The sequence below is a fragment of the Pygoscelis adeliae genome, unplaced genomic scaffold (assembly GCF_000699105.1).
Source record: "Pygoscelis adeliae isolate BGI_AS28 unplaced genomic scaffold, ASM69910v1 Scaffold14, whole genome shotgun sequence".
Taxonomy (NCBI): Eukaryota; Metazoa; Chordata; class Aves; order Sphenisciformes; family Spheniscidae; genus Pygoscelis; species Pygoscelis adeliae.
Window position 1 is genome coordinate 21,094,000 of NW_008825109.1, and position 27,126 is coordinate 21,121,125.

The 27,126-nt window shown below is 44.4% G+C and overlaps 1 protein-coding gene across 1 annotated transcript in view; it reads right to left on the reverse strand.

Annotated features, from left to right (window-relative positions):
* Positions 1-3,558: 3,558 nt before the first annotated feature.
* The window catches only part of TRPC5 (transient receptor potential cation channel, subfamily C, member 5), a 62,569-nt gene continuing 39,001 nt past the window's right edge, over positions 3,559-27,126 (reverse strand). The window contains exons 6-10 of the mRNA XM_009327843.1: positions 24,003-24,198; positions 7,553-7,759; positions 7,331-7,372; positions 5,031-5,120; positions 3,559-4,290 (exon numbers count right to left, since the gene is read on the reverse strand). Of these exons, the coding sequence (XP_009326118.1) occupies positions 3,559-4,290; positions 5,031-5,120; positions 7,331-7,372; positions 7,553-7,759; positions 24,003-24,198 (1,267 nt within the window). The remainder of the gene's footprint in view (positions 4,291-5,030; positions 5,121-7,330; positions 7,373-7,552; positions 7,760-24,002; positions 24,199-27,126) is intronic.

Sequence of the window (27,126 nt, forward strand, 5' to 3'; positions counted from 1 at the left end):
AAGCCCCCGGAATGAAGGCCAGGCCTGTACCACCTGGAGCACAGCTGTGCATCTTGAACCCAAGCCAAGGAAGAGTTTAACTCCTCACAGGAGAAGCCCGAAGTGTCCCATCAGCTCCTACCCCGGCCGCTTGCACAGACGGCGCAGGGGTAGGGCGCTGATAAGGAAAGAATAACTTTCACTAAAACATGTTTTGAGCAATTGAAAATGGAAAAACGCCAGTGAAATCCCAACTACTGTGACCGCAAGTGAATTAAAAAAAAACAGGTTTTGCTTATCAAATGTGTTTTTCACAAGATACTTTAACTTCCCTCCCCTGAAGCTCCTGTTTTAGAGTAATCGTAACAATTCACCAGCTGCTGTAAAGCCTGTTGCTACCAAAGGGGATGCATAGATACAGTCAAACAGAATTTTGCCTTTTGGGGGACCAGTTTGAGACTTTTGCAAATTCCTGGATGCATGTATTAATCACAGCCAAATCAAATATTTCTGTTAAATTCTACAGTCAGCTCAAACTAGCTCGTAGCTGGGAGCTAGGAAGTATCTGAGTCATGAAACAAATCCCAGGGGAGCCCCAGCCAAGCAGCCGCGTGACGTACCTCTCGCCTTTAACATAACATTAGCGAGAGATTTGTTTTGCAGACTGCATCATCCATCATGCCAGGCCACTGTGGCAGTTCCTACCCCTGCCCTTTTGGGACACAGCAGGGGAACATGACTCACGCAGTTTGCACAGAAGGGATTTGCGCTGCCCGGTGTCGTCTTTACATTTTGCGGAGGGGCACCACTGTGGAGTTAAGCGCGTTCCGTTTCGTCACTTGTACCTGTTAACGCGGTGCTGCGTTTGAATGACACGATATAATCATCGCCAGCAGCAGCGTGCTTGCTCTCGTGGAAAACTTAAAAGCCTTTCTACTGTCCAAGGATATGAACCCTGCTCCTAGCCCAGCCTCCAACTCAGCTGATGTAATCTGCATAATCATACTTGAATTGTTTTCATTCTTACTTGTTACACAAGAAACACCGTAAAGATTGCTGGCCCCGTGTCAAGCAGAGGTCATAAACTGCAGCGTGGTTAGGTGAGGCATAAAATGATTCAGCTCCTGCTAATGTTCATCTTTCCAGAAAAGTGCTCAGTTTGGTTTACTAAACTGTAGGGCTTTTGTTGTGAGCTGCTTTGAGAATTGCTTTCAGTTGGTTCTGACCGCAGCTCTCGCGTATCAATGGATTTGCCTCTTAAAAGACAGGGGTGCTGGATTTCTTCACGAATGATCAGCAAGCTGCTTCTGACCCTCGGATTTTGCAATCTTGCGTAGCGCCAATGCCAGTTTGCTCAGCCTGTCATAAAGGAAGAGGAGATGCAGTTTTCAAAGGCAACTCTAACCCTGCCATTAGTATGAAAGCCTGTTATCTGTTGATACAAAAATGCTTTTCACTCTGCCTTAACTAACACATCTAAAGGCTTAAATGTTTGGGGATTTATACTGCGTGCTGGTAACAAGACTGGTGTCATTTATAAGCAAGGAATACAGAAACGTTTTTGAGTCTCTGCTCCTAGTTGCTCATTTTCCTTGACACCAGAGCCAGCCTAGAGCCACGGTCTCCACCTTGAGGTCTGTATTGAAAACTTCCCGTGAGTCCGGTGTGTTGGCATCTGCAACTGCTACAGGAGCTGGCTGCACCGTTCACGTTTCTCTCTCTGCGTAGGTGTGCTCCATCGTGACCTTTAGGTAATGCTGTATAGGTGCCCAAAGGGAAAACCCAACGAGGTGGTTTTCCTTAACAAGAGGAGGGAGCCAGGTTTAAAACTCAGGCAGAGTATCCAGCTGCAGGCGTCCCAGCATCTCTTCCGTGGGGTTCTGCTGCAGTGAGAAATCCCTCTCCTCCTGACCCTCCGTCCTGCCACGAGAGCTGCTCCTGCCCCTTGCTGGTAAAATCTGACCAGTGCCAATGGTAGGTGTAGATTTTCCAGCACTATGCTTTTACAAATGGAATGCACAACCCAGTTCACAGAAGAGGTGATTTTTGGCAGCCACCCTTGGGATGTGCTCCAGCTCATGTAACCTCTCCTGGGAACAGAGCCTTAAGCGTGACTGCACGAGCACAGTAACGAAGCTCTGTCATAGGGGCAGGCCATTTCTGAGCTCCCGCTCAGGACTTGCTTCCTCCAAGAAAGCAGCTGACTAAAAACGGCTCTGAAGTGGTGCTAAGTGCATGCCAATCATCTGTGTTTCTTAGCAACACCGCAGAAGAAAGTTCAAGTATCACATTGTTTTAAAAAAAAAAAACCAACCATTTTGCCCTTGATGGGGTTGTCTTCTCCCCTCTCTGATGCTCCTTAGGACAAAAGCGGTGACATTGCTAGGCCCTGTCTAGATGCTACCACAGCTGGGGAAATAAAAGATAACATCCACTGCCACGCTCCTTTTTGTTGCACCTTAGAAAAGGAGCTGCAGAGACGTTCCAGGCTGCCAGATGCAGTTTGAGCTGCTATTGCTTGGGTTGCTTTTCCGAAATGCAGCTCACAGGCCCAGGGAAGGTGATCTCTCTTAGCGCTTGCCAGGTACCAGGACGATACGTTTTCTTCCTAAAGCCTGCCATCCGTCAGAGAGGCAGCAAAAAGCCAATGCAGCAGTGGAAGTAAGATTAGGCATTTCAAAAAACAGATACAGCTCGAGGGGTGGGGTGTAAGGGCAAGGCTCAGGGGTGGGTTTTGGTTCAGCCCATTAGGAATATGAGAACCACACCGAGGTTTGTGTTTCAAGCAGCCGCAGCTGGTTTTGGGCCAGTTCATCTACACACAAGTTGGTAGCAAGGCCAGGTGCTGGCTTCCCCGGTCAACCTAACTGCAAGGTCATTCTGCTCCCTACAGGGGGAATTTCTTACGGGAATTAGGTAAACAAGCAAATCATAACATGTTCTAGCTAGATGATCAAAGGGGTCTCTTATTCAGTAACAATTTACAATATTAATATAATAACCTGAAAAAACACACACAACCAAAAGAATCAAAGGTCGTATTGCTTAAAGAAAACAAAAGCCAGTTACAACCTGAAACCCTTTCTAAAAAGATCTTAAATAGGATTCTCAGCCTCCTGCTAAGCCACTGCTCACCAGCGGGTTGTGTTGACGAGGAAAATGGAGCAGGACGCAGAGCCGATCGTGTTGGACAGCAGCAGTGATAACCCAGCGGTGGTGGGATGACGGTGAGAACACTGGAGAAGTCCTTTACTCGGCCACCAGCGTGTCTGAAGTCTGTGGGGTCTGATGACTAAGACTGCATCCGAGTGGGGTTTGAAGACTGAGACTGCATCCGAAGGGGTTCCTGTGGTTTACAGTGACCTTATAAATGGTGAAACCTTTACTTTAGTATTTGTGAGTGTAAAAACAGTAAATTAAAAAAGGTGCAGGCGGCTATAAAATAGGCTAACATAAGTAGTTATACACTTTTTGTTTTCCAACTGGGGACAGAAAGGAAATAGTAACGCTGAATCAGATGAGAGCAAACAATTACAAATAATTGGCTAAGTTTTCCAGCGGGTGTTGAGATAGCTTTACTTATAGCCGAGTTGTAACGTGATCCTCCTGCCCGTCTTTCCACTGGTTTATAAACAAGTCACAAGCCTCTCCCCATGAATCAAACACATCCTCTGACGAGTCTATAAGTTTGGAATTAGAGGAACAAATACTGGAAGCACAGTGAAGGGAGCTGGTACAAACCACAGGGCACTCCTTGCTCTGTCCTGCAAGTCTCGCGTTCCCGCTGTAGTCCACCTCATTGAGGTTAATTTCACTTTTGGAACAATTCTCTTCTCTCTCTTTATCAATCTGAGAATATTTAATGTCTTTCCACATGTAGTGTGGCTGAATAATTCCATCTGAAATAGTGTACATGGGTTCTGAATTTGGTTCAGGTACGTGTCCGTTCATCTTGGAGAAAAGCAGGCCCAGTCTCTTAAAGGACTCCTTCTTGGAGCTGGAAAGTCTCTGAACCCTATTTCCATTTCGGACAAAGGAGCGCTTACTGATCCCATTGCTTTTTGGCTTCTCTTCCACCATATTGATCCCAGACATAGTTTTAATTAGAGCAGATACATTGAAGTCCTTTTTTTTGTTGGCTACATTGAAAGACACGCTCTTGGCTTTGGATTTTTCTCCAGCGCCATCATTCGTTTCATCCTTTTGGGACACCTCTGTGCTGCTGGTAGAGTAACTTCTCCTCTGGGGCTTCCTATTTCCTAAGAGGTCAAGAACTTCATAGCGAAAACTTGAGATGTCCTGTTTTAATTCCTAGGGCGAGAGGAGAAGTGAGTTACACTCAGCAGCTTTATCTGTGACATGAAAGAATGATCACGTTTCCCTTGGGAGAGCTGTTCGGAGTTATGCACATGGCTGATACCAAATCACACTTACAAGAATACCACACACATCTTCATTATTCACTGACACACAAAAAACCGCATTGGTAATCCTGAGAATTGGAGACCTCACAAGATCTTTGTCTCCAAAGGCTGTGGGACCGGCCCTCTTGACCGACCCCCTCTGCCCACTCCCCCCCCCCCCACCCCCCCAAAAAAGAAGTAAAATAAGAAATTTATAGAAGAGAGGAAACACTGCTGAAATTTGGAAATATAGCAGGAGTCCTGTTTAGTTGATAGGCCCAACTTCAACTTTGTTGGTACGTGTTCTTCGTATCCGTTAACGCAGACTCCTCCTTTGGCTCTGTCTGGGTTAGGATTAGGAATGTGATGTTGACTCAAATAAGATACTTCATTCCTATCATTTTCAAACGCTTTTGTCTACATAACATATTGTATATTAAAATCTGGGAGATGATCATATGAGAAGACACTCACATAACAATATTCTCTGCTTAAAAAAAACCCACATGCACATCATATATATTCCCAGCTCCAGTAATAGTCCTGTTTCCACAGCAGGTTACAAATCATCTTAACAAGTTAGTGTGAACTCTGCAAGTGGCTACTTGAATTAATATAATAAATTATTATTAAGGAATAATAAATTACCTTGAAATTTTCTTCAGTTAAACCTTCGTTGGTTTTGGAAGTTCTTATCATTGCTGCGACATATCTTTTCACAAGATTTCTTATCACTTCCTGGAATAGGAAAAAATACGAGTGATTCAACTGCTGGCTCAGACCAAACTGTTCTTACTTCATTTCACTGAGTTCTTACCGACAGTGGCTGTCCTGACTCTGCTGACTAAAAAGAAAATCACTTACCATTAGAATCATAGAATAATAAAATCATAGAATCATTAAGGTTGGAAAAGACCTCTAAGATCATTGAGTCCAACCGTCAACCCAACAACCCCATGCCCACTAAACCATGTCCCTAAGCGCCTCATCTACACATCTTTTAAATACTTCCAGGGATGGTGACTCAACCACTTCCCTGGGCAGCCTGTTCCAATGCCTGACAACCCTTCCGGGGAAGAAATTCTTCCTACTATCCAATCTAAACCTCCCCTGGCACAACTTGAGGCCGTTTCCTCTCGTCCTATCGCTTGTTACTTGGGAGAAGAGACCAACACCCACCTCGCTACAGCCTCCTGTCAGGTAGTTGTAGAGAGCGATGAGGTCTCCCCTCAGCCTCCTTTTCTCCAGGCTGAACAACCCCAGTTCCCTCAGCCGCTCCTCATAGGACTTGTTCTCCAGACCCCTCACCAGCCTCGTTGCCCTTCTCTGGACACACTCTAACACCTCAATGTACTTCTTGTAGTGAGGGGCCCACATTAGAAACAGAACACTGTCTTTTAAACAGAACAAACCTTTGGAAAGGGTTATACACCCTCATCTTGAATGCTCAGTCATTAACTACAGTGAGACGGTATTTTGCACTTGTTTTGTATATGTAAAAGTCTTCGAGAAAAAATTCTTGATGTTCTGGAATGTTCTCAAGCCATTTAATCCCAGCTGCTGAAAGTTTTTAAGACTACCAATCATCTCGTGTATATGCTGTGTATCCTGAGAGGCGAAGCTTGCCATTTGAGGATTGTTTATCAAGTATTTGAAAGCCAAGGAGGGTACGTCGACAACAAATAACCTGAAGAACAGCCAGGACCCCATGGGGCAATGCACATTCACGTTAAACCACATCTGCCAGCTGCCTGGGTGTTCCCTAATGGCAGGTTAGAAACTCCTTTCAAGACTGCTGCAGTGTCTGTGGACAGTGCTGGAAGGACTGAATCGCACCCTCAGTGACTTCTCTAAGGGCTCTCGCTCCTCTGTGTTACCTGGGCTGTTTGTTACAGGACAGATTTTTGGTAGGTTGAGATCCATTTTGCTCTGTGTTCGTGTACCACCTTGCTGGCTTTACATAAGCAAACTGGCACTTCAAGCTTGTACATTTATCTGTGCCGGCCAACACACACAGAGGTTGATCTCTATATACAGAAGGGACTACTCCAAACCTTCCCTTCACTTCCCCCATTTCATAAATGGGGATAACAAGCCTGAGCAACACCAAGCATGAAGATGGTCTCCGCACCAAGGTTTTACTGGGAGGTTTTTTAAGAGATCCCGCTGTTGGTACCCGTAAGCTGTGCTGTGAAGTCAGAAAGTACCACATGTCCGTTGTCAAAGGTGACTAATTGTGTTAAACATCAAATTCAGAGAAAAATACTCTTCAAAAAGCAGATGTCTTAAGTAAGACAAATTACTAATAGCTTTTGACAGTACAGCCTAACGCACCACCTCACATTCTGGAGAATTTTTTTTTCCTTCCAGCATGCTGGCATAATACATCACACTAAATTCAAGTACTGAAGCTGGTGTTTTTAATACAGTTTCATCCTTTTATAGGTTGACTTTAATGAGTACTTGATGACAGGCAGGCTGAGAATAAACAAAACCAGCAAAATTCAACAAAGGAGCCATTCCTCCTTCCTGAGCTGTCCAAGACAAAAGAAAATCCCAACCACTGTTTGAGTTAGGGATGCTTTACAAAAAAGAGCAGGAGAGGAACAATTCAAAACTATGTAAAAATGCTGCAGAAACGGTTTTAATCAGGGTGGCATGACAGCCTGGTCCCTCTGATGGCAATGGGGATGTCACCTTTGACTTCAGCAGCCAGACTGATACCGTGGCAAGTTTTCCACTACTTCAGAGGGGGTGAAAGGCTAGGAGTGATTTACTGGACCGTCCCACTTCTAATGAGGAAATGTTTTAATCCATGATAGGCAAAATCCTCTGAGAGGACCTACACTTATCAAAATATATTCTAGAAGCAAGCAAGAATCGAGGTATTAGAAAATGAGCAGGAAGAAGAAACGGCAAGTAAAAACTTCATGTGCTCAAGAGTTTACCTGGTAATGTTGATTCTGAATCAGGTTGTCAGCATGCCGTTCCTGGAAAGAGAAAGGCACAGATATATTACCTGTTTAGACCTGTCTTTAGAGCTCCTGGTGGCTCTTAGCAAATTATGATCCAGCAACCTTCTGCTGCACCAGCAGAGCAGTGGCCCTCGCGATGCTGAATGTGCACAAGCACCCTCAAAAAATGAAGTATAAAACCATGCAGCTCCTTACTGTGAACGTTTTGAGGTTTTCATGCCTCTTCTGTTCATCGTCAGAGTCGTTGCCTGGGCACAGCTGATTGTGAAGCCACTTGCAGAGGTACCAGACCGACTTGGGACTTGGGACAATGTTAAAAGGAGGGGGCAGAGTTGCGCCTTCATCAAAGTAACTCATCCAGAGCTTCGTCCGTGCAAACTTCCACTCAATATCCGCATGGTCCTATGAGAGAAGGAAAGAGACTAACAGCTTCAGGCAGGCTTTCCTGGGGCAAATGCCCATGGCTGAGGAGGTGACATGAGCAATAAAGGATTTCTCCAGCTGAATGGTAATCCTGAGAATCGGAGACCTCACAAGATCTTTGTTTCCAAAGGCTGTGGGACTGGCCCTCTTGACCGACCCCCTCTGCCCACTCCACCCACCAGTATCATTTCTTCCATCTCGCTCGCCGGGGGTGTACTTAAAAAAATCAGTGTGAAATGTAGCTGGAGTGTAAAAATACCAACCACTGAGAAATGAGGTGACAGCAGTATTCAGCAGAAAGAATTTCACGTGCTAAAGCCTGGCTTTGTCCTTTAGAGGTTGTGCTTATTAGTTCGCCAATACAAGCAGCAAGAAAACACATTTCTTATTTTGCTTTTTGCTAGCTCTTCTATTATCACGAACCGTTGTTTCTCATGTCCAAATCCAATCAATTCTTACATTCTTCCCTGGAAAAAGACCTTTCATAGTGTTTTTTGATTTGTTTGGGTTTTATAGCGTCCATTAATTCCGCTCTTATAAGGAAGTGACACATTTTATGCGTGCCATATTTTAAATCTTGCCTCTGCATTACCCTTACACAAAATGGGAGACATTTTACTGTTTGGTTTTTTGTTTGGGTTTTTTTTCATTTATATTATCACCATGCTAGCTTGCTGTGCTCTGGTGTTTTTCATCCCAACAAAGTAAAGGTGGAAAGTTAATAGCATCATTTTGCAGCTGCACAGATAGGCACACGGTCCATACAGTCACCAGGAAAGGAATACTGAGTCTATGCAAGACACTGACCTTACAGACTGCAAAATGGTGATCCCCAAATCAAGCTATTTGCAGTCTAGTCTGTGGAGTCAACAGGCTGTTCTGCCCAGTAACAAACTATATTCCCTTCAACATCAGGGCAGAGACATCTACCTACAGCCTGGCTTCAGAGAGATACTGCAGCTATTCAAAACGGATTTCATGCTGTTTCGTGCTAGTTTTAAAGTTTAAAAATGCCACTGTTTTGTATGTTCTGCAGAAACTCTGACAGTAGGCAAAAAAGGAACTAGTTTGAAGCCTTCAAGCCAAGCAGTGCTGAACACAGCTTACACTAGTACACTGAATTTAAATGGTAAATTTGTGTATTGTTATCATTACAGCGTACAGCGCTAAGCTGATGGTTATGACATTTTAGCTGTTCAGCATTTACATTAGCAGTATCTGACATGAGATTAAACCAAAGCCATGATGATCTAGGCTAAGTAACAGCACAAGGTAGGAGAAAAGGACGATGCAGGATTTTAGGTTTCTGAGGAGATTTCAACCGGGTTGGAACACGCAGTCCTCTTGAGTGAGGGATGCTGGGCTGCAGGGCAGCAGCTCTCAGAAACAAGCAGTGAAGTGTAGGACAGGGAGTTTAATAAAATATGGCTGAACATCATGCCCAAAAAATTACTACACTGGCTTTCTGGCTATGCTCCAGTGCTCTGACATGGGTAAAATATGCTCACATTTTGACAGCGAGGTGCAGCTGAACTCCATTTTAGTAGTGTATTCAAATTATGTGCAGCTCTCAATTTAAAACGACTGCCTTGGTGGCCCAGAAGCACATTAGTCTCTGCAGATGGTCTGAATCAGCCCAGAACACTACCATCCCCTGCCAACTTACCGAAAGGGCTGTTTTCAGGCCGTAGGTAGATTCAGAGAAGCAGCCTGCCATGCCCCTTTTTGCCTCATACATTATCAGACCCCATAAGCAGGGAAATTGCAGCATCAATTGAGATGTCCTGTCAAAAGATGTCCCGTCAAAAGTATTAGAAGCTGATGCTGGTGGAAATGAAGTTCTGGGCAGTAAAAAATGCAGTTTGCAGCAGTAGAAATAATTGCCACCAAAAAAAAAAAGTCCTGCTCATTTTTTCTTCGTTTGTCTCTACCTGCAGGCTGCAGGAAGCTCAGCAGAGCTAGAGGAGAGCAGGACAAGCTGGTGCCATGCAGCTGCTGTTCCTCCTTCCCAGACTCTGGGTTAGTGCTCTGAGCTCCACAACCAGCCCACAGGATGACTCCTGCCTAATAACTGCTCAGAGTTAAAGGCAGAGCTGTCCCAGCCTCTTCCAGAAGCAGGGCTGGATGCTCCCTGCTCAATCCTAAAAGCTCACTCATGCCCATCTTTCTACCTGAACATTTCCTGCTCTGGGCAACTTCAGTTGAAACAGTCTTCAGAAGAACGACCGGCATCACACGCCAGGTAAGCCAAGGGGCTGCTGGGGAGGGCGTGCTGCCTGCAGCGGAGGCGGGAGATCAAACCTCTCTTGGTAGAGAAGGGGCCTCAGCTGCAGCTTTCTGTGCTCTACCTGGACGTGCTCATTACCACAGTAAACCCAATAGCAACTGCCATCTTGAAAGGCTGCAGACAAGAGGTGCGTTGCTGGTTCAAGCATCTAAAGCATTTTGTAGGGGAATAGCTGTGTGAGACCAACATTGAGTTCTTCAGCCCTGCTGTGAGTAAGCCTTTCTCAGGGTGTGCAGGAACTACAGACACCTGGCAACACTGATAGCACTTATCTGGGGCAGCTGGAGAGTTTAGGGTGAGGCAGTAGCTGAAGGAGAGTGCAAAGACTGTTATTTTGGGTAGAGACATGTATATTTTACGTTCTTTGTCAATACAGAAGTAGGTGTAAATGTCCTATGGAGGAGTCAGAAGACAGAAGGTAGTTTGGAGAAGGTTATAAATCCACCCTTCCCTTCTACAAAGGTCCATCAAAGGTCCAGTGTCGGTGGTGGGGTGGGATCAGGTGTGGTGACTTGGCAGTAATTTCCTTCAGCACATTATAAAAAGGGCATGTCCTGGACAGAGGTGATTTAGTAGTGGATGTTGGATGCTGTTTGTAGAGGAGGATAAGGCAAACCTATAGCTTGGGGATTGCAAATTAGTTTCTGGGAAAGGAAGGAAGAAATGGGCTAAAGAAGTTTTTCTGCACGGAGCATTTTCTTTTTGTTCTTCATTTAAAATAGTTTAAGGGGACTACATGGGCTTGACTAGGGACTGAATGCAGGCGCAGGGCAGCGCTGTGAAACTTAGCAGGAGTTTCTCATTGGGTAAGTTTTGTGGTTGGTCTGAACAAATCCCTGTTGATCTAAATGTGCCTGTGGGTGAGGCTGGTGGATGCTGGCTTCAGCCCCACCTGTATTTCTTCCTGTGCAGACTCAGTCAACAAGTGGCAATATAACCTCTTTTAAAAGACAGTCCCTCTGTGCAAAGCTCAAAGTATCTTTTCTTTCTCTTTCTCTCTCTTTTCTATTGCTGTGAATTCCCTAGGGTTTACAAACTTAGCCTGTCTCAATTATTCACCTTGATATATTGAGAACCTGAGCAAATCAGATGAGAGCTCCTGGCAGCAGTTTTGTGTTGGCAATATATAGCAAAGACACATTTCAATTTTACTGAGAATGTCTTTGTGTGCCAGGAAACCACCATTTTCTTGGTTAGAGCTCTCTTTAGTGCTGTAAGCAGTGAAATCTGCACACAAAACTACAGCTTTCCTAACTCACCTCCCTGTGTTGAGTACCAAGAGTACCATGCTTCAGCAATCATTCGATAGCCAATTCAAACCTGAAGCACTCGTGAGTTACAGCCAGTACATCAGTCATTGCACTGGCTGTGAACGTGGCCCCGTGGACCACGAGACATGCTCCAGGTTTTTGGTGCATCTCACCAGTGACTGCAGGCCACTGGGCAAGCTTTACGTTTTTGAGAGCTGCCTGAGCCTGCTTTGCATCAAAGCTGTCGCAAAGATTGCATGTAGGTGAACGCTCAAAGCGAGCTCACTACAGCGAGAGTCCAACCTGAGGGCCCTTCCCTTGCTCAGACTGGGCCTGGCCACCACACACCCCGCAAAGCTATGCAGCGATGGACAAGCCCGGACCTCCTGCTGGAAGGTTCGGTGCCACCCGTAGTGGTGCTGCACTAGCCGCTGATTTACAGAGATGGGTCACAGGAGATGGCATGTTGGAGCCTGCTCCCAGGGACAGCCAGCACGGATGGAACCCTGGGAGGCTTTGATAGAAATGGGTTTCCTAAGAGAGGACTGGAGGAAGCGCAGGTGCTCTGCCCCTGCACGGGGAGCGCTGGCAGAGGGCACGCACCAAGGGGAGCTCAGCGGTGCAAGATGTGCCCTGCAGCGCTCTGCCGTGGTGAGGAGCTTCGAGCAGACCCACTGCGCAGCGAGGACAGGATCCTCACAGACCTGTGCTGTCTCATAGAATGTTCTTAGATGACAACTTTTTGGTAACATTTATAATAAGCTAAAGAAACATATCCACTAGCTTTGCAAGTGTGACCTTGTTGCTTTAGGAATTTAAATCAAAGTTTGGATTTCACTGTCCTCTCTTTGAGCTCCTGTTGCTCTTGCCCTTGTTCTTGTCACCGTTCTCTTTCAAGCACTGCTCATCATTTCAGCTATAAAACACTCTACTTCTAAGAGGGCCGAGCCCTCAAGCTCAAAGAACACATGAAATCAAAGAAACCAGCTCTCGGCTTCTTTGTGAGGAAAAAAAACTGTATCACTTACTATCACAATGGGAATGTGTCATACTGGCCACATAATCCTCTTGCAAATCTCTGCCATTTGAAGTGATAATTAATCTCCCATAAAGATTTCCCCGTGGGATTGCTGAAACCATCTTACTGTAGCAGTTGCGAGGATTTTCTAATTCAGTCAAAAAGTGATGTATTCACAGATGTGCCAGATTTCAAATAATTACCTGCTACACTAATTATCCAGGATAAGTCAAGCATTAATCTCCATCTTTATCTCTGTGTAGAAAATCTGTTGTTTACATTTTGTGAAATGTTTTTTGTAAAGATTTCCATCACCATCTCCTTGCTGGGCCATATGGTTTAGATCAGACTTTGCCAAATAACGGCCAGCTTCTCAGCTGGTACTGACCCAGCCAGCAGAGCCCCAGCAATGGAAGACTGTTTCAGTTCTCTGTATGAGATGGCTACCGGTGCCGCAGCCTCCAGGTTCCTCAGCCTCTTCATGTGTTTAGTATTTCAGCTCCCTCGTGGCTGGAAAGCTGATGGAGGAAAACGCTGTTACTTTTAACTTAGCACATAGGAGCTGAAGCACAGGGCTGTCCTGTGGGAAGCCTGCGGCAAATTGGGAGCCCGATCTCGTGACTCTTGAATTAGCATCCCTGAAACTACTGGGACAGTCCTGAGTTTACGTTAGCTCAGGGCTGATGATAGGCTGAAACAGCACTCTGCTGTTGCACGCGGTGGTTAGCTCTGGTTTAGGATGGTGTAGAGCCTGGTACAAACACTCAGCTAAAACATAATGCTGAGATGACGGTAACGCTCGGCAGCCGGCACTCCGAGATCTTCAAACTTTTCCACTGCAAAACAATCACAAGACAATGAGTTACCGAAGCTCCTCTGTGCTACACAGAGGTGCACAAGGGCTTCTGCCCCTTCATCTAACAAGAGGGAAGAAGTGTGGTCCTGGGGTGCAAATCTTCCCCACGCCCATTTGGAAAGAATAATGTATAAAGACATCTAGCATCTTTCTAGCTGACACAAAAAGGGCTGCGTGTGCCTTTCTTGTGCTTTATCATACAACAGTCAGTGGGCTAAGCTGGAAATCAGGCTGCTGCCTGTCACATGCAGATATAGATGGCTGTGACAATGCCCTCAGGACCAGGCTGTCTAGCCGTGGCTGAGTGCTTCAGAAGGAGGCATGGGAAGCTTTCCCGTTGTGCCGGGAACACTGGCAGAAGCCGGCGTGATTTCTGCATCAGGAGTAGCAGGACTGCTCTCTGCTGCTGTCCCAGGAGGTGCCAGCAGCAGCCCCACAAGGTTAGGAAGTGCCCAAGCTGTAGTACTTTCCTCTAGGAAGGAAGGAGGAGGTGCAGTGTTCACCTTTAAAAGGTGCTCACTGACATATCTTATTTGCAGCCTATTGAGTAAGGGAGGCTTGTTGCCTGAGAGGCACAGGAACTTCAAAGGTGCTTTTTTGCTGTGTAATTAGCTGCGCTGCATAGTGTAGGAAAAGTCATTAAACTCTATTTAGTACATTTCTATCTCACGTGCCTCTTTATTGCTTTTTGCTAAACCCAGAGCAGGAAACAGCACAGAAAATGTATCAGCAATGGCTTTCAAGCAGGCTAGCACAAGAAATACACCCTTGTGTGTCCTGAACCGAAAGCATTGCAGAAAGAGGGTCAGGAGAACGTTAATCTTTACAGAACCCGACACAGACGACTCTTGTGCAGTTTCAAAGCTGTTAATTTTGTAATATGTTTTGGACAAACTGGTAATAACATCAGCAGAGCTTGGGGGTTTAATGACAAGCCCAGAGAAGCAAGCAGCAAAAATCCAAGCAGGCTATTTGAGGTAAACGATGCTTAATATTTTTCAAAGAAAAATATGTCATAGAAAGAAAAAAATGTCTATAAGAAAAAGCAGGGACCTCCAAAGGCAATTAATGCATAGGTAATTCAGCTGCAGCTGACAACAAATGACTGCTTTCAAAGCTGGGGATGACACACTGAAGGATAAGAACTTAATAGGATCAATCTCAAAAATAATACAAGAAAAATTACTACGAGGACAATCTAGCATTAGAAAAAGCAATTAGAACAGTCAGGGAATGAGGCAGCCAGAGAAGAGATGAAAGTATTGTCTAGCACAAAATCACACGCTGCACTGGGTAAAGCAAACGGAATCCTGATCAGCGACCAGACGGGCGGCTGCAGTGGCCCCACGCCGACCACACACGGCTTTGAAGAGGAGCGTGTGGCAATGCCCTGGGGAGAACAAGCCCACGGCAGACACAAACCAGCACATACAAAGCGAAGGAGCGCCCAGATGTGAGGGAAAACATGCTCGGAGAGCCGCAAAGCAAACCCCATGCACGAGCCTGCAACACCGCAGGCAAATGGGCAAGGGCAGGGCATGCGGTGTGGGGAGGGAGAGCTGCTCCCCGGGCAGCAGCTCGGCCGAGGATGTGGGGCGCCTTCTGGCTCCAGCACAGAAAAGAAAAAGGACGTACATGAAGCATAGGCAGGTCCTGAAGAAATACTCATAAATAAATACCAGCACTGGGATACAAGAAAAGAGAATTCTTGGGCCAGGATACAGGTAAAGTCTTGATTTCAGAAAAAAGCTATCCTTATCTGGTAAAAGGCAGAAGGCAGCAAGGCTCGTAGGTGAGGAAATCAAACAGAGCACAAGGGAGAAAAACCCAAAATCTAACTTTTTACATAGCAGACATTTCAGATAAGCCATCAATGGGATTGCGAGCCTTAAAAACTTGAAAGCTGGATGAAGATCCCAGTCATGGTAGAGCCCATAAAAGAATACACTGTAACAGAGGAAGTTAGGAAAAGCTTCCTTCATTTTGCAGTGTCCGAGGTCCATCACTTTGAACAGATCAAGGGAATGGCCAGTTCAGTTTCAACAAGACATATAGGACGGTGACTGCGTTTTATAATAAGATGGATAAAGGGCTCCATCTTTGGAGCGTAGCCAAAGAGGCTCGGAAATTATGGAAATGGGGTAGGTCACTGGTTGCAATGGAAAAGAAAATCACTAATGGCTTCTGAAGACGCAAGGTCAAGTGAAGAGCACGGGCATTCACTTCTGAGTGACACCACAGCAGACCTATTAGATGAGCTGTTGCACTGGCCATCGCTTCCCCAGAACGGACCTCCATGCTGCAAGTTGGCTGATTTTCCCAGCTCCGGGGAATCAGTTTGTACTTGGAAAATGCATGCTTTAGCAACTCTGCTATTTATATCTTCCACGTGCAGAATATATTAATAATTAATTTTTTTGTTATAGCTTGCAATGCATTACATTCCACAATGGATTTAGGTTATATATATCAATTAACTTTCATCTCCCACCAGCATATTGGATGGAAACAATGATAGCTAATGAGAAGGCTAGGGAATATTACATTTGAGAAAACAGAGAGAACTGCAGATTGTGCTGGTTTTAGTGCAGTTAAATTATTTGAACTGACACCTTTTTTTTTCCTTCAGTCACATTCTAGTAAAGTTCAGTTTTTATTTTAATAGTCAAATAAATCAGAGCAATAGGAAGGTCATGCAGACAAATAGTAAAAAGCTTCAGAAGGAAGAAACAATGAGAAAGATATCACTAAAGCTTTGTTCTTCCTGCCATCCATTCTCTCTCCTTTATCACTGCCTGCTAAGAGCCTCTTTTCATGCTCAGAGAGACAAGGTGCATCTCTGCTGATAATGTTAACTACGTCCAGCCAAGTCAAAATCAAGTAATTCACACGTGCCCATAGAGAAACGGTGGGCTGGGAAGGTATGTCTAACCCAAAGTGCTTGAGTGTTGATGAATCTCTGAGTACCGTGGCAAAAAAGAGCAATTTTGCCTCATTTCTACTTGCACTATTTCCAGAATATTATCTTTGATTTTTTTCTGCAGAGCTGGTCAGCCTGGGATTTGAGTCTTCCAAGGAAGAAGAAATGTCTTGAAATTTCTTGCTAGACTGGTGGGAGCCAGATACAAAGGAGATTCAGGTACTTCTCTGTACCCTTCTTTATTTATTTCTTGTTTCTTTTTTTTTCCAAGAGAAATTAGTCCTAAGAAGAAAAACCCCACTTTGGATCCACATGTGAATTTCAGATCCCAGGATCCAGCCTGTGCCATTCTAAGGATGTGATTTCAGCTGCAAAATGTGATGTCAGCTGCGACAAAGGTATTTAAAGGTCTAACAGTTTATTTAATGTGTTATTTGGGGCCATTGGTAACTTTTAGATCTCAACTCTGATTATGAGTAATCACAAAGCACATTTGATGGTCTTTGCCACTGACTCCTGTGCTACAAAAATGTTAACCAGAATATCTGGTTGCATCGAGCTGGCCAGACAGGTAGTAACACAGTAAATTCATTACTGGTCTGACCGTGGGAGCTGTTTTCATGTGTTGCTGGAATTTCTCTGAATCAAAGCTCTGAGCCTCACTGTGTCTCCTTAGGCTTTACAGCCTTTTTATGCACATACATACACAGCCCTGATATCCCTTCCTCAAGTAACCAAAAGAATGAAATGATCATTCCCAAACTTCCATAGTTAAGCAATGAAACCATGTACATGTATTCAGGTACCAAACACTTTAGTATTTTGCTCTTTTATGACTGGTCATAAATTGCCTTTCCTCAGCGAAGGAGTGGAGCTGGACTATGTCTTTTACTGAGTCTGTCAAGCTCATAGCACCAGTGGGAGAAGCAGGTGGAAGTCAGCCTGCTTGCATAGTCACTTAAATGCAGTGCATGAGCTTAGCTGCCAAAAATTGAAAAAAATGCTCAAAAAATGAAAAATACTAGCTAAACATCCCAATTGTTTAAATATATCCTTGAGCCAAAAGAAAGGGAACCATTATAAACGGGTAAGATCGCTCAAGTCTCTAAGTGAATCTTGAGCCGTACAGATAGCGCTTATTCAGGAGACGAAGCCCCTGTTTCTTCCCCAGATTCTGAGAGCAGGGTCTGCAGCTGAGGAGCTGCGGTGGACCAGACCGGAGAACAGAAATGCAGACGAGGAGCCACAGCACAGCATCCAGGTTATTAGACATCTTCCCGTTTAATTGGAGTTGTGTGTATCCTGTTTCACCAATATAATCAGCACCAACTTATTTGCTAGATTGCAGCGTGTTGAAAAGGAAATCTGTGAAGCACTGGCATCTAAAAAGTCACGTTTCAGAGGATTCTTAATATAGCTGTTCCCAGTGCTCATATTGGGTGAAAGCTCTTCCCAGATAAATCCCTTTTAGTTTTTCACTGCTTTTTCCTCAGTAATATTTTTCCTTTATCTTTCACTTTTCCTCTTTTCTTCTGCCTTTTTAACAGAAGTCCCCTCGATGCAGAAGCACAAGCTAATGCTAATTGAGCTTGTCAGGCCTAAATAAAAGATGGGGTAATGCAGGGGGCTGCAACCTACGTGGTTCCATCTGGATACTTCAACTTCTATCATGTAGCAGGAGCAAACCTTGCTGCGCTGCTTCGCACGTAATGGGCAGAGAATTATTGACCTGTCATGCAGGGCACTGTTGTGTTAACTACACCAAAGAAAAGAGAACGCACCCGTATAAATGCCAGCAAATTCCCTGTAATATCTTAAATCAGCCAGGGGTCAACTACAGATTGCAAGCTCATCTTGTTTTTTACTTAAATGTAATGTTTCTGCTCCTCTGAATAAGCCATGAGTGGTTTGGCCATGGTGGTACACAGGGTCAGATAAATATCTGGGTTTTCAAAGATTAAAATCAACAAAAAGGATTAACCTTCTGATCCTGCTGACAGTGGTCATATGAGCAGGGGTTTGCAGGATTGGGCGCTAGGATGGAGAATTAGTTTTGTCTAGTCTGACAACAGAAGAAAGATGCGGCATGTGAAGTCAGAGCACATCGAGTGCTTCCATTTAGAGGCTCTGCAAACACCAGATGAATATTAACAACTTGATTCAAGTCCATGGGTTATATGTAATTAGGCCAAAGCCAGCAAAAAGACAAACAGTTCTACACCTTCAAATGAATACTTTAGCTTGCTAACAAAAAGCAATTAAGCTGCCTGCCAGTCTAGAGCAAGGCTCCAGGGCTAATTTCACACACAGGCTTCTCGCTGTATGGTAGCATCACGGCACACCACTGCTGCAACATATTTCCCTTCACTTTCAAATAAAAATCTGTTGGGAGTCCCCCACATCCAGCCACAAGCTCCAGAGAAAGCACCCAGCCTTGGGAATCAATCCTGCTCCTCTAAAGATGTGCTACAGCTACGCAGGAGGGAACTAGAGAGCAGGGGTCCGGCATTTCTTCACACGTATCACACTCCGTGGGGAAACGTAACAGAAATCTGTCTGTCCAAATGTCACAAAAGGCACCGAGTAAGTTCAGGAGAATTTGCGATTTCAATTAATTATTACTGATGACACGGATGGGTTTTGGGAGCACAGTAATTGAGATTTGGGTAATTACAGTTGCACTGTAGAATGAAGAAAAGACTCGAGGGTATTACCTGCACCCAGAACACGGGGTCTGCACATGGGCAGTGACCAGCAGGATGTGTATGTTGGTCAGCTGGAGCCCCTGAGGGCCATGAAACTGGGGGACAAACAGTGATATTTTATTCAGCTGGCGAACCAAAGAGGAGCCATTTAATCCCCTTTCTAGAGCCTAGTTGTGTTGCTACACCATAAAAACCTTCAAGAGACATTAATCCCAGCTCATATTGGCAACAAGAGTATAACAAGAGGATAATTTCATTTCCTTCTGTATGACAGAGTTAAAAAACAAACACATCTCAATTTCTCCTAAGAAACTCAAATTAATGGTTCTGCAATGGGACTTGTGAGATGAACACTTCCTGATGCTTTACAATAGCTTAGATTTGAGTCCAGGCTTTGGAGCTGGCCTTACCTCTACAGGGGGACAATCTACCACCCCAAAACCTGCCACATGCAGGGACTGTCCAGCTGTGTATCTTGAACTAAGTCTATTGATTCGTAAAATTCTTCCTTAGCAAAACCACCAAGTAATAACTGTGCAGGTCATGCAAGCAGAGGAGGTGCAACATTTTTTTGACAGTCCTAGGGGTCATGGATCACAGTCGGGAAGAGAATTTCTGCTGCTGTTGTGAATTAAACTGGGTAGCAATTACTGCCATGGTGCTGAGGGAGTTCAACTGGTGCAGAAAACTAGATGAATTCTTGTGCTTTGTAGATCAGGAAAAGTTTGATACTACTTCCTGGGGGAAATCCAAAGTCATCTTGGAAACAATACAATAGGGAGCTGAAAAATCTTTATGTTCCTCTGTGCTTTAATTTTTAAGCTCTCCACTTTGCAAAAATGGACAAAATTTCATGTACAACATCCCTACACTTACAGTCAAAATTTCCTGAAAGCGACCACTTATTTTTAGCTGTGCATACCAACTGTTTCTGTTTACTGTACAGCTTTTGTTTTGCTATGCAAAATATTTATCATTTTCATTCTTGTCCTCCACAATATGTGCTAAGCCACTCCATTTCATTCCATCATTTAAAACTGCACTCCTAGTTTGGTGTCCAGTGTCCTAATTTCTCCAGTCCGACCACTGGCAACTGTGTTTCAGTTTGGTCATACACGCTACTCGCAGAGATACACTTAAAAAAATTAAACATGCAGCTGTCTTTCGCAGTAACAGCTGTCTGAGATGAACTAGCTTGAAATAACAGACATACAAACCAACAGGAGGATACAAAATACAATATACAAAACAATGTTGTAACTTAATACATACTGCTGGAGTGATCATTACTCAAACACCACACGTACACCATGTATTACACACCTGAAGCTGTAACACCTTCACTTTCATCCACAGTAGTTAGAGGTAATTTTTCTCAGACCTACTTTGGTGTGACGCTATCCCTGAAGTATTAAGCATCGTTGTACTTTCCTAAAACATCTGAAAGCTGCAAGTGCTTACATCTCTCCTTAATATGTCAGTGGGATGCCTAGTGCTGTTGTGCGCCACTTATCGCTCTAACTCACCTGGAACTCAGATGACGAGTTCACAGCCCTACGGTTCTCCTCCTGCAGATGGGCCTTAGCTGCCGTTCTTCCCTTGCTCTTGCTTCCCATTGCTCCTGCGGCTGCAGAGTCAGAACTGTTGGTACAGTTCCAGTGACTAATTCCTGCGTGACTTCCCAGAATATCACGGATGTGTCCATGAGGAACATGCTTTCAGAAAATCTGCGTAGATTGCTAAATCCTTGCAAAATATACCTGCACACTAGGGCACCAGAAAGGCCAAAATGCACCTGCTCCCTAGGACCCCCAGTAACACCCACTATCGCATGGTTCTGAAAAAATTACGAACTGGCAGAAGGATTGTGTAACTTCAGATGCAGCCAAGTGGCAATCCTATGAGAAATAGCCTCTCACATAAAGTGTCCTCATTACCCACTCTGTTACTTTCTGCCACTTACAAATGATGGAGCCACCTGGCTACTCTCAGATAAGTTCCATTGTCCTTCCTCTTGTCATCGTGACATATTCCTCTTCTATTCATCAGGTGATGGTATTTCTGTCACGTCTGGGAAGGTATTGAGATGAGAGACCCGGCAGCGCATAACATCCAGTTTCATTCTGTGCTGCTTGTATAGAACATTCTGATCTTCACATATTGAAACAGCGCAAAGCGTATGGAAATTTTGGTGTGCATTTGGATTTTGTTTGCTTTGTCGGTGAAACACAGCACCTCCCATAACCAGCTCTTGGGCTGTGTGAAAAAAATCAATATTGAAACTGCTTCAGGGTACCCCTAGGAAAATGTATTTATTGAAGTCTGAAATAGCTTAGTAAAAAACCAACAAAATTACGGCAGAAAAATTCTTCCTTCTGTGAGTCAGGAATCACTCAAAGCTGTGTGGAGGTTTTACTCTTTGCTTGCCTTGCTCCGTCTTCCACAGATACCTTGTGGTTTCATGCTGTGTGCCTGCAGTGCTTAATTAACTACCAAGCCCTAACCCCCATACTGGGGCGGCACAACGAAGAGCAAAGAAAGAGCAGCTTAGATTCTCCTTTCTCTACCCTCGCAGCAGAAATTCATGTATATATGAGACAATGGGGAAAAGCTAACCCGAAGAGTAACTGCTACAAATGCATTAACGTATTTGTCCCTGGAAGAAAGGAGGGGATAAAGACTGTTTGCATTGCAGCAGTGCCACTGGCTTATTAACAAGGGGAATTAATTAAGCTGTCCTGACTGCAGGGATCAACAAGCAGAGATGCACTCTCATCCCTGATGTCTAGCTCATTTTATTTCTCTGCAGAGTTCTGCACATGGCACAAGATTTCCTACCAATGTATTTGAGAAGACCTTCACCCCGCCCCAAGGGCTTCTTGGTCCCTTCCCCTCCGCCCTCCCTGGGATGCTGTCATTTCACGTGTATTCAATGTAACATAAATACCAGGAGGAAGAAATGTCCAGTCTAGCAACCAGTCTACTGTGACTCAGAAAGGGGTAGCCCTGATTACAGGAGGTTAAAAAATGACCCACAGTTGTAAAGCTCAACATTTATTAATGAGTTGTTTTCTTCAAGGAAGATGTTTGCCCTTAGAAGACACATGAAGAAAACTTGTCCCTGAGAGAATGCTGTGAGCACGCAGAAATATTAGCTTCAGAAAACAAGCTGCATGCACTGCACGAGGAGAGGCTGGAAGTGACTGCCTCTTGCCTTCCCGAGAAGGGAAGGCACTGTTCTCAATAGCAATTGCAGTATGACAGCTTAAGTGACAAAGAAGTATCCTGTAGCATTTTCACTGTCATTCTTCTGAGTAGGGAGCTCATGCTGCACGCTGAATTGCGTGTTATGCCTACGTTATCTGGTGAGTTCAGTCCTTTACCCTCAGGTTTCTCACAAGCATACTTTCTGATGGAGCAATTCACTGTTCCCAACTCCTCCAAATACAAAACCATTAATACAACGGTCCGCTCTGAACCATTCACTTCAGTTAATTGTTATGATGGGTCTCTCCGAGTCATGTGGGATTGTTTGTAATGTGTCATTGCATCACTCAAATTATTCAGGGAAAAGAATGATGAGTGGTTTGTATCCCAGTGAATAGCAAATACTGCTATTCTTATGCCAATCTTAGGTTTGGGCGTTGTGTCAGTGACAAGCCTATTTGATGACAATAAAGGAAGGGGAATGGGAGTAAATGGCCAAGGATAGTATCTTTGTTTTCTGCCCCTCATTCCAGTCTCCCTGGAATGTGAGGAGTAGCACTGAACAAAGGGAAAGCACTTAAAGCATTGAAACAGACTGATAAAGCAGCCTTTGTGATAAGCTGCTTTTCTCCTCGTTTGGAAGGTCAATGGGCCGTTTTTTCTCATACTTTTTAACGTGATAAAGATCAGATGTCCAAAAGTATCACCGATTTGGCTGGGTCTGTGCTCAGTTTGACTAGATAACTGAATTTAGGAGCCACTTGAATCAGCAGATGATCAACAGCAGTTGTGGAACCTGTTCAAGCAGACAACTCAATACTCCCCTCTGTGTGCTTTAGCCAGGAAAGGAGCTCACCCATACACTTCCCCAGAGATTTCCCCAGGAAGTTGGGAATGGAAATAGTAGGAGAGCTGGTGCTGGTTCTTTTTTTCTGTGTTTTATCCTCTATCTCCTAGAGTCAATCCAAGAGTCATCCAAAGCAGAGAAGGAAGTCTCTACTCTGCCTGTACTTCTGACTGACCAGCTGAGGACACAAATGACTTTCCTAACTCCTGTTTCTGTTCACAGATGATGTAACACTTCATCACCTCACTATCTCTAAACCTATCATGTTAGGCACCGGAACTGGAAAGTAAGTGCCCGCTGGTGTACCTGAAGTACTGTGCACACAAGATTTAGCTTCCTTCCATACTGTTTCTGTGTAGTTTACTTCAAGAGCCTTAAAATGCAGAGCCATGGTGCTTTAGTTTTCAATCTGTTGACAAATTTAATCATCAATGTACAGATTGGCTTTTAGGTACACAGAATGAGATTACAGTAGAGAGACCAATTTTGAACATTCCAATGAAGATAAAGTTAAGTTTGAAACTGGCTCTACAGCCAACTGGCAGCCCTGAGCTGCCTCAGCTCAGAACCATCCTACACTGAGGTTACTCAGGAATCTGAGATTATGGGTCTGCAGTCAGCTGCCAGGAGACTGGCTGGTGTTACAGATGGAAATGATCTAATTTCAGTGGGAAGACTGTGGGATAAGAAATTACAGGACCAGGCTCCTGACACAAACGGTTTCAAATGAGAAAACAGTAATAGGAGAGAGGAAAAAAAAAAATACAACACCCACCCCCCAAGTTAAAACCAAACATCAGGAAGCAGTGGGAAGGCTTTCCTTTATATACCCTCCCTGCTACAAAGCAAATCAGCTGCTAATGACAAGGTGATCAGTGAGGTTACTCTACAGGAGAAGACAAGGGCAGATCACAGCTGGTAAGCCTTTTCCAGCTAAGAAACATTACAAACAGAGCAAAACCTCCTCCGCAAGCATGATTCAGGCTAGTGAGTAGAAATCCCAACTATCTGCTGTCAAAAACTGGGGGCAGCAGTCTCCAGCATCCCAGAAGATACACACTTGTTATAAGCCAAACAGATGAAGCACACGGAGAAAAATAAAAGCAAAAAGAGAGAGAATGAGGTAACTTACGGCAATGAGCTGGTAGGAGTTGTTCATCATGGCTATGAGCATGTTCAGCAGCACAACAAGGGAGATGACGTTGTAGGTCCCAAACATAGTGGCCCCAACAAATTCTGTGAACTCATGTCTGGCTTTTACGTTGGTGACGTAGAGATTCAGCAGACCGAACACAGACCAGAAAAGTGACTGGAGGGTCTCGAAAAGTCTGCAAATAAAACCAGATTTTTACTTGGCTACCTGACTCTGGGGAATGGAAAACAATGCCTGGTTCAGGCAGTGTTCAGGTGGGGAACACATAGACATCGGGAACCTGGGACACCACAGAGCTGCTGCTCAGTACAGACATTTATTCTCCCTGGGAGGCAGTCCGCGCTCCAGCCACAGTCACCCATTGGCCAATGCATGTGAGAGTTGTGTTACATCAACAACATTTGCTACCTGTCCAAGAGCCCTGTCCACATCCTTGTGAGATGCAACGAGCCTAACTGCCCTGAAGGAAGCCAAGGTTCCCTTCCCACTCTACACACATGCAAAGAGCAGCCACAATATAGTCCCTCTAATTAAAATTGCCATGCTGTGATACTGCTGTTATCTATAGACGTAAGCTCTCCTGTTTAATCAGCGCCTGCATCATTAACATGTCTGCAGACTAAATGTTCAGGGAACCCATCCCAAAGTATAGCATGACCGTAGCAGTTAAATAGTGCACAACAACGAGGCACCACGAGGTAGGAGATACGAGAAATCACGTCCACTTGCACCTTTTGCTCTAATATAGGCTCAGAGCTTGCTATTACTTCGGCTGCAAGTGAACCAGGCCGGTGTGCGAAGACCCCATCTATTAGCAATGCCCGTGGCCAAAAATGGTGGTCGCCATGGCTTCTTTGTGCAGCAGCTCCCACCCAGCACAGTGCAGTGCCCTCAACAGCATGCTGCAGCAATTGATCAGTAATGACTCAGATGAAAGAGAGTCATCACATTAATTCAGCTGGAGAGGTTTTCTTCTTTTGAAGTCTTCCTTCCATAGATGAACTAGACCTGACCTCAACTGCGCTTTACAGCTGATGAGATCATCCCAGGTCTCTATTTGCTTCAGCCAGAGACAAGTGACCTTTCGCAATCACGTCAAATATATAATCAGCAATCTAAATAATTGCTCTATTTGGGCATCTTTGTTTTGGCTTTCCAAAATATGGCATTTATATCATCAAAAAATGACATTTATATGCCTGTTCAAGAGTTTCCATTTTGGCCTGAGGTCAGTAGATATTTTCAAATGCTCCTACTAGAAAAATCAATACAAATAATTCAGATACTTTACTTGACTTACCAGGAATCTGTTCTCCGAGCTTCTCCAGGCATCTGTTCTACATGTACCCCTGTGCTTTATATGGGGATTTAGTTTCTTTGTATATTGTGGATGTATCTCATGTTTTTCACTGGCCAAAATTATAAAGACTCTTTAAAGCAAAAATCCTTTCTCCCAAAAGTCAGGCTGTTTGTTAGATTTATTAAATAAGTCAGGTGGTAAAATAAGGATTAACCAAAGAATGCTAAGCATTTCTCTACTAAAAATGGTGGAGTGCTAGCTATCTTTTAACTTATTTTAACTGTTAGCAGTAAAAGTACTGATTAGGCTGTAGGCTCAGGGGAGACAGAGGTTCCTGTCATGAACATGAAATCAGTCTTAGAAGTGATCAGTGCATTGCTCTGAATTCACAGTATTAACCAGGATATAATTTGGGCCCAGACTAAGGCCAATATATTTACATGTGGACATGTAGTCCCCCTTGAAAAAGACAGCAACTGGTTTCTGCAACTTTGCGTGGAAGTAAGGCTTAGTTAACTCTTTCCTCAGTGTTTAATGACAGGCCAGAACCACAAGCTCTTTTCACAGTAAGTGTTTCAGGTGGGGCTCACACTACTTCGGAGAAGCAGCTTTAACAAAAGAATTTTGGAACTTGTGATTGAGAGACTATCCTCTCCTGCCGAGTATATTTTGGATCTTAAGCAAACAGGAGAAATCTCAAAGCTCCACCACTGTCCACGGCATCTTAGAGAGAGCAGGTGCCCCCCTCTGCCACAGGAACCCTCCTGACCTCCTGCAGACCCTGGAGAAATGGCCCCAGCGATCAGCGTGACCCTCCAGTGAGAATGACACAGCAGGCAGTAAGGCATGACTTCCTCCACCCCTTCCTCCTCTTCCTCTCCCTCTTCTTCCTCCTTCAGTTGCCAGAATCACAACGATAAACATATTTTCAAATTGTCTGCCTAAGCAGTAGACACTCTGCTTTCTAAGGGATGGTGAAGCCAAAGCATAAAACCTTAAATTATTCATGACTTTACCTCATTGCTCTCACAAAGGAATATTACTTCTCCATGATCTGTGTTTGCGATGTAGAAAATTTCCTCACCGAGAAAATATTAAACCCATCCTTCGGGAGTAATAGGAAATAATGCACCAGTAAATAGGTGTCACATTTTAAACAAGCTGTACAAACACGAGTGGCGTCCTGCTTTTCCTTCCCTTACAAAATTAGATCTTATTGTGTGACTGCCTAGAAATGCTGGTAGGAATCAAAGGGTACTGATTGAAAGCTTTTCACATTTATTCTTTCATTAGGGATGAACTATGAGCAAACTTGAGGTAACACCAGCTCTGACTTGAATTCACTCCAGCCATGCTTGCTCTCCCCAGCCCAACAACATAATTTTCGGTTTTGCAGGTTGCTCGTTCTTAGCCAGTCACCCATGCTGTGCATCTCCTCAAGGGCCAAATGTCAGCTTGTACTGGGGGTGTTAATAACGACTATTTAAACTTTTAAGAACATGTTAAATAAATTTCTTAAGCAAGTCTCAAACAAAAAGTAACTGCAGAGCATTCTGTCCCCTGCCAGGAAACCTCAGTCCTAATGGATACCCTCCCACTGCGACTTTGTTTTAAACAAACCTCTGCCATAAAGGCTGAGCCCCCTCAATTTCCTTTCTGTGCTACATTCTCCTTGGCAGGGGGTTTAAACTGAATGTTAGGGTGGGAGAAATTGTGGTCTGTATTTAAGCTGATCTGCACACTTTCTGTTAAGTGGTTCTGTATCATTTCTAGTTCCCAAGATATTACACCTTCTTACAGACT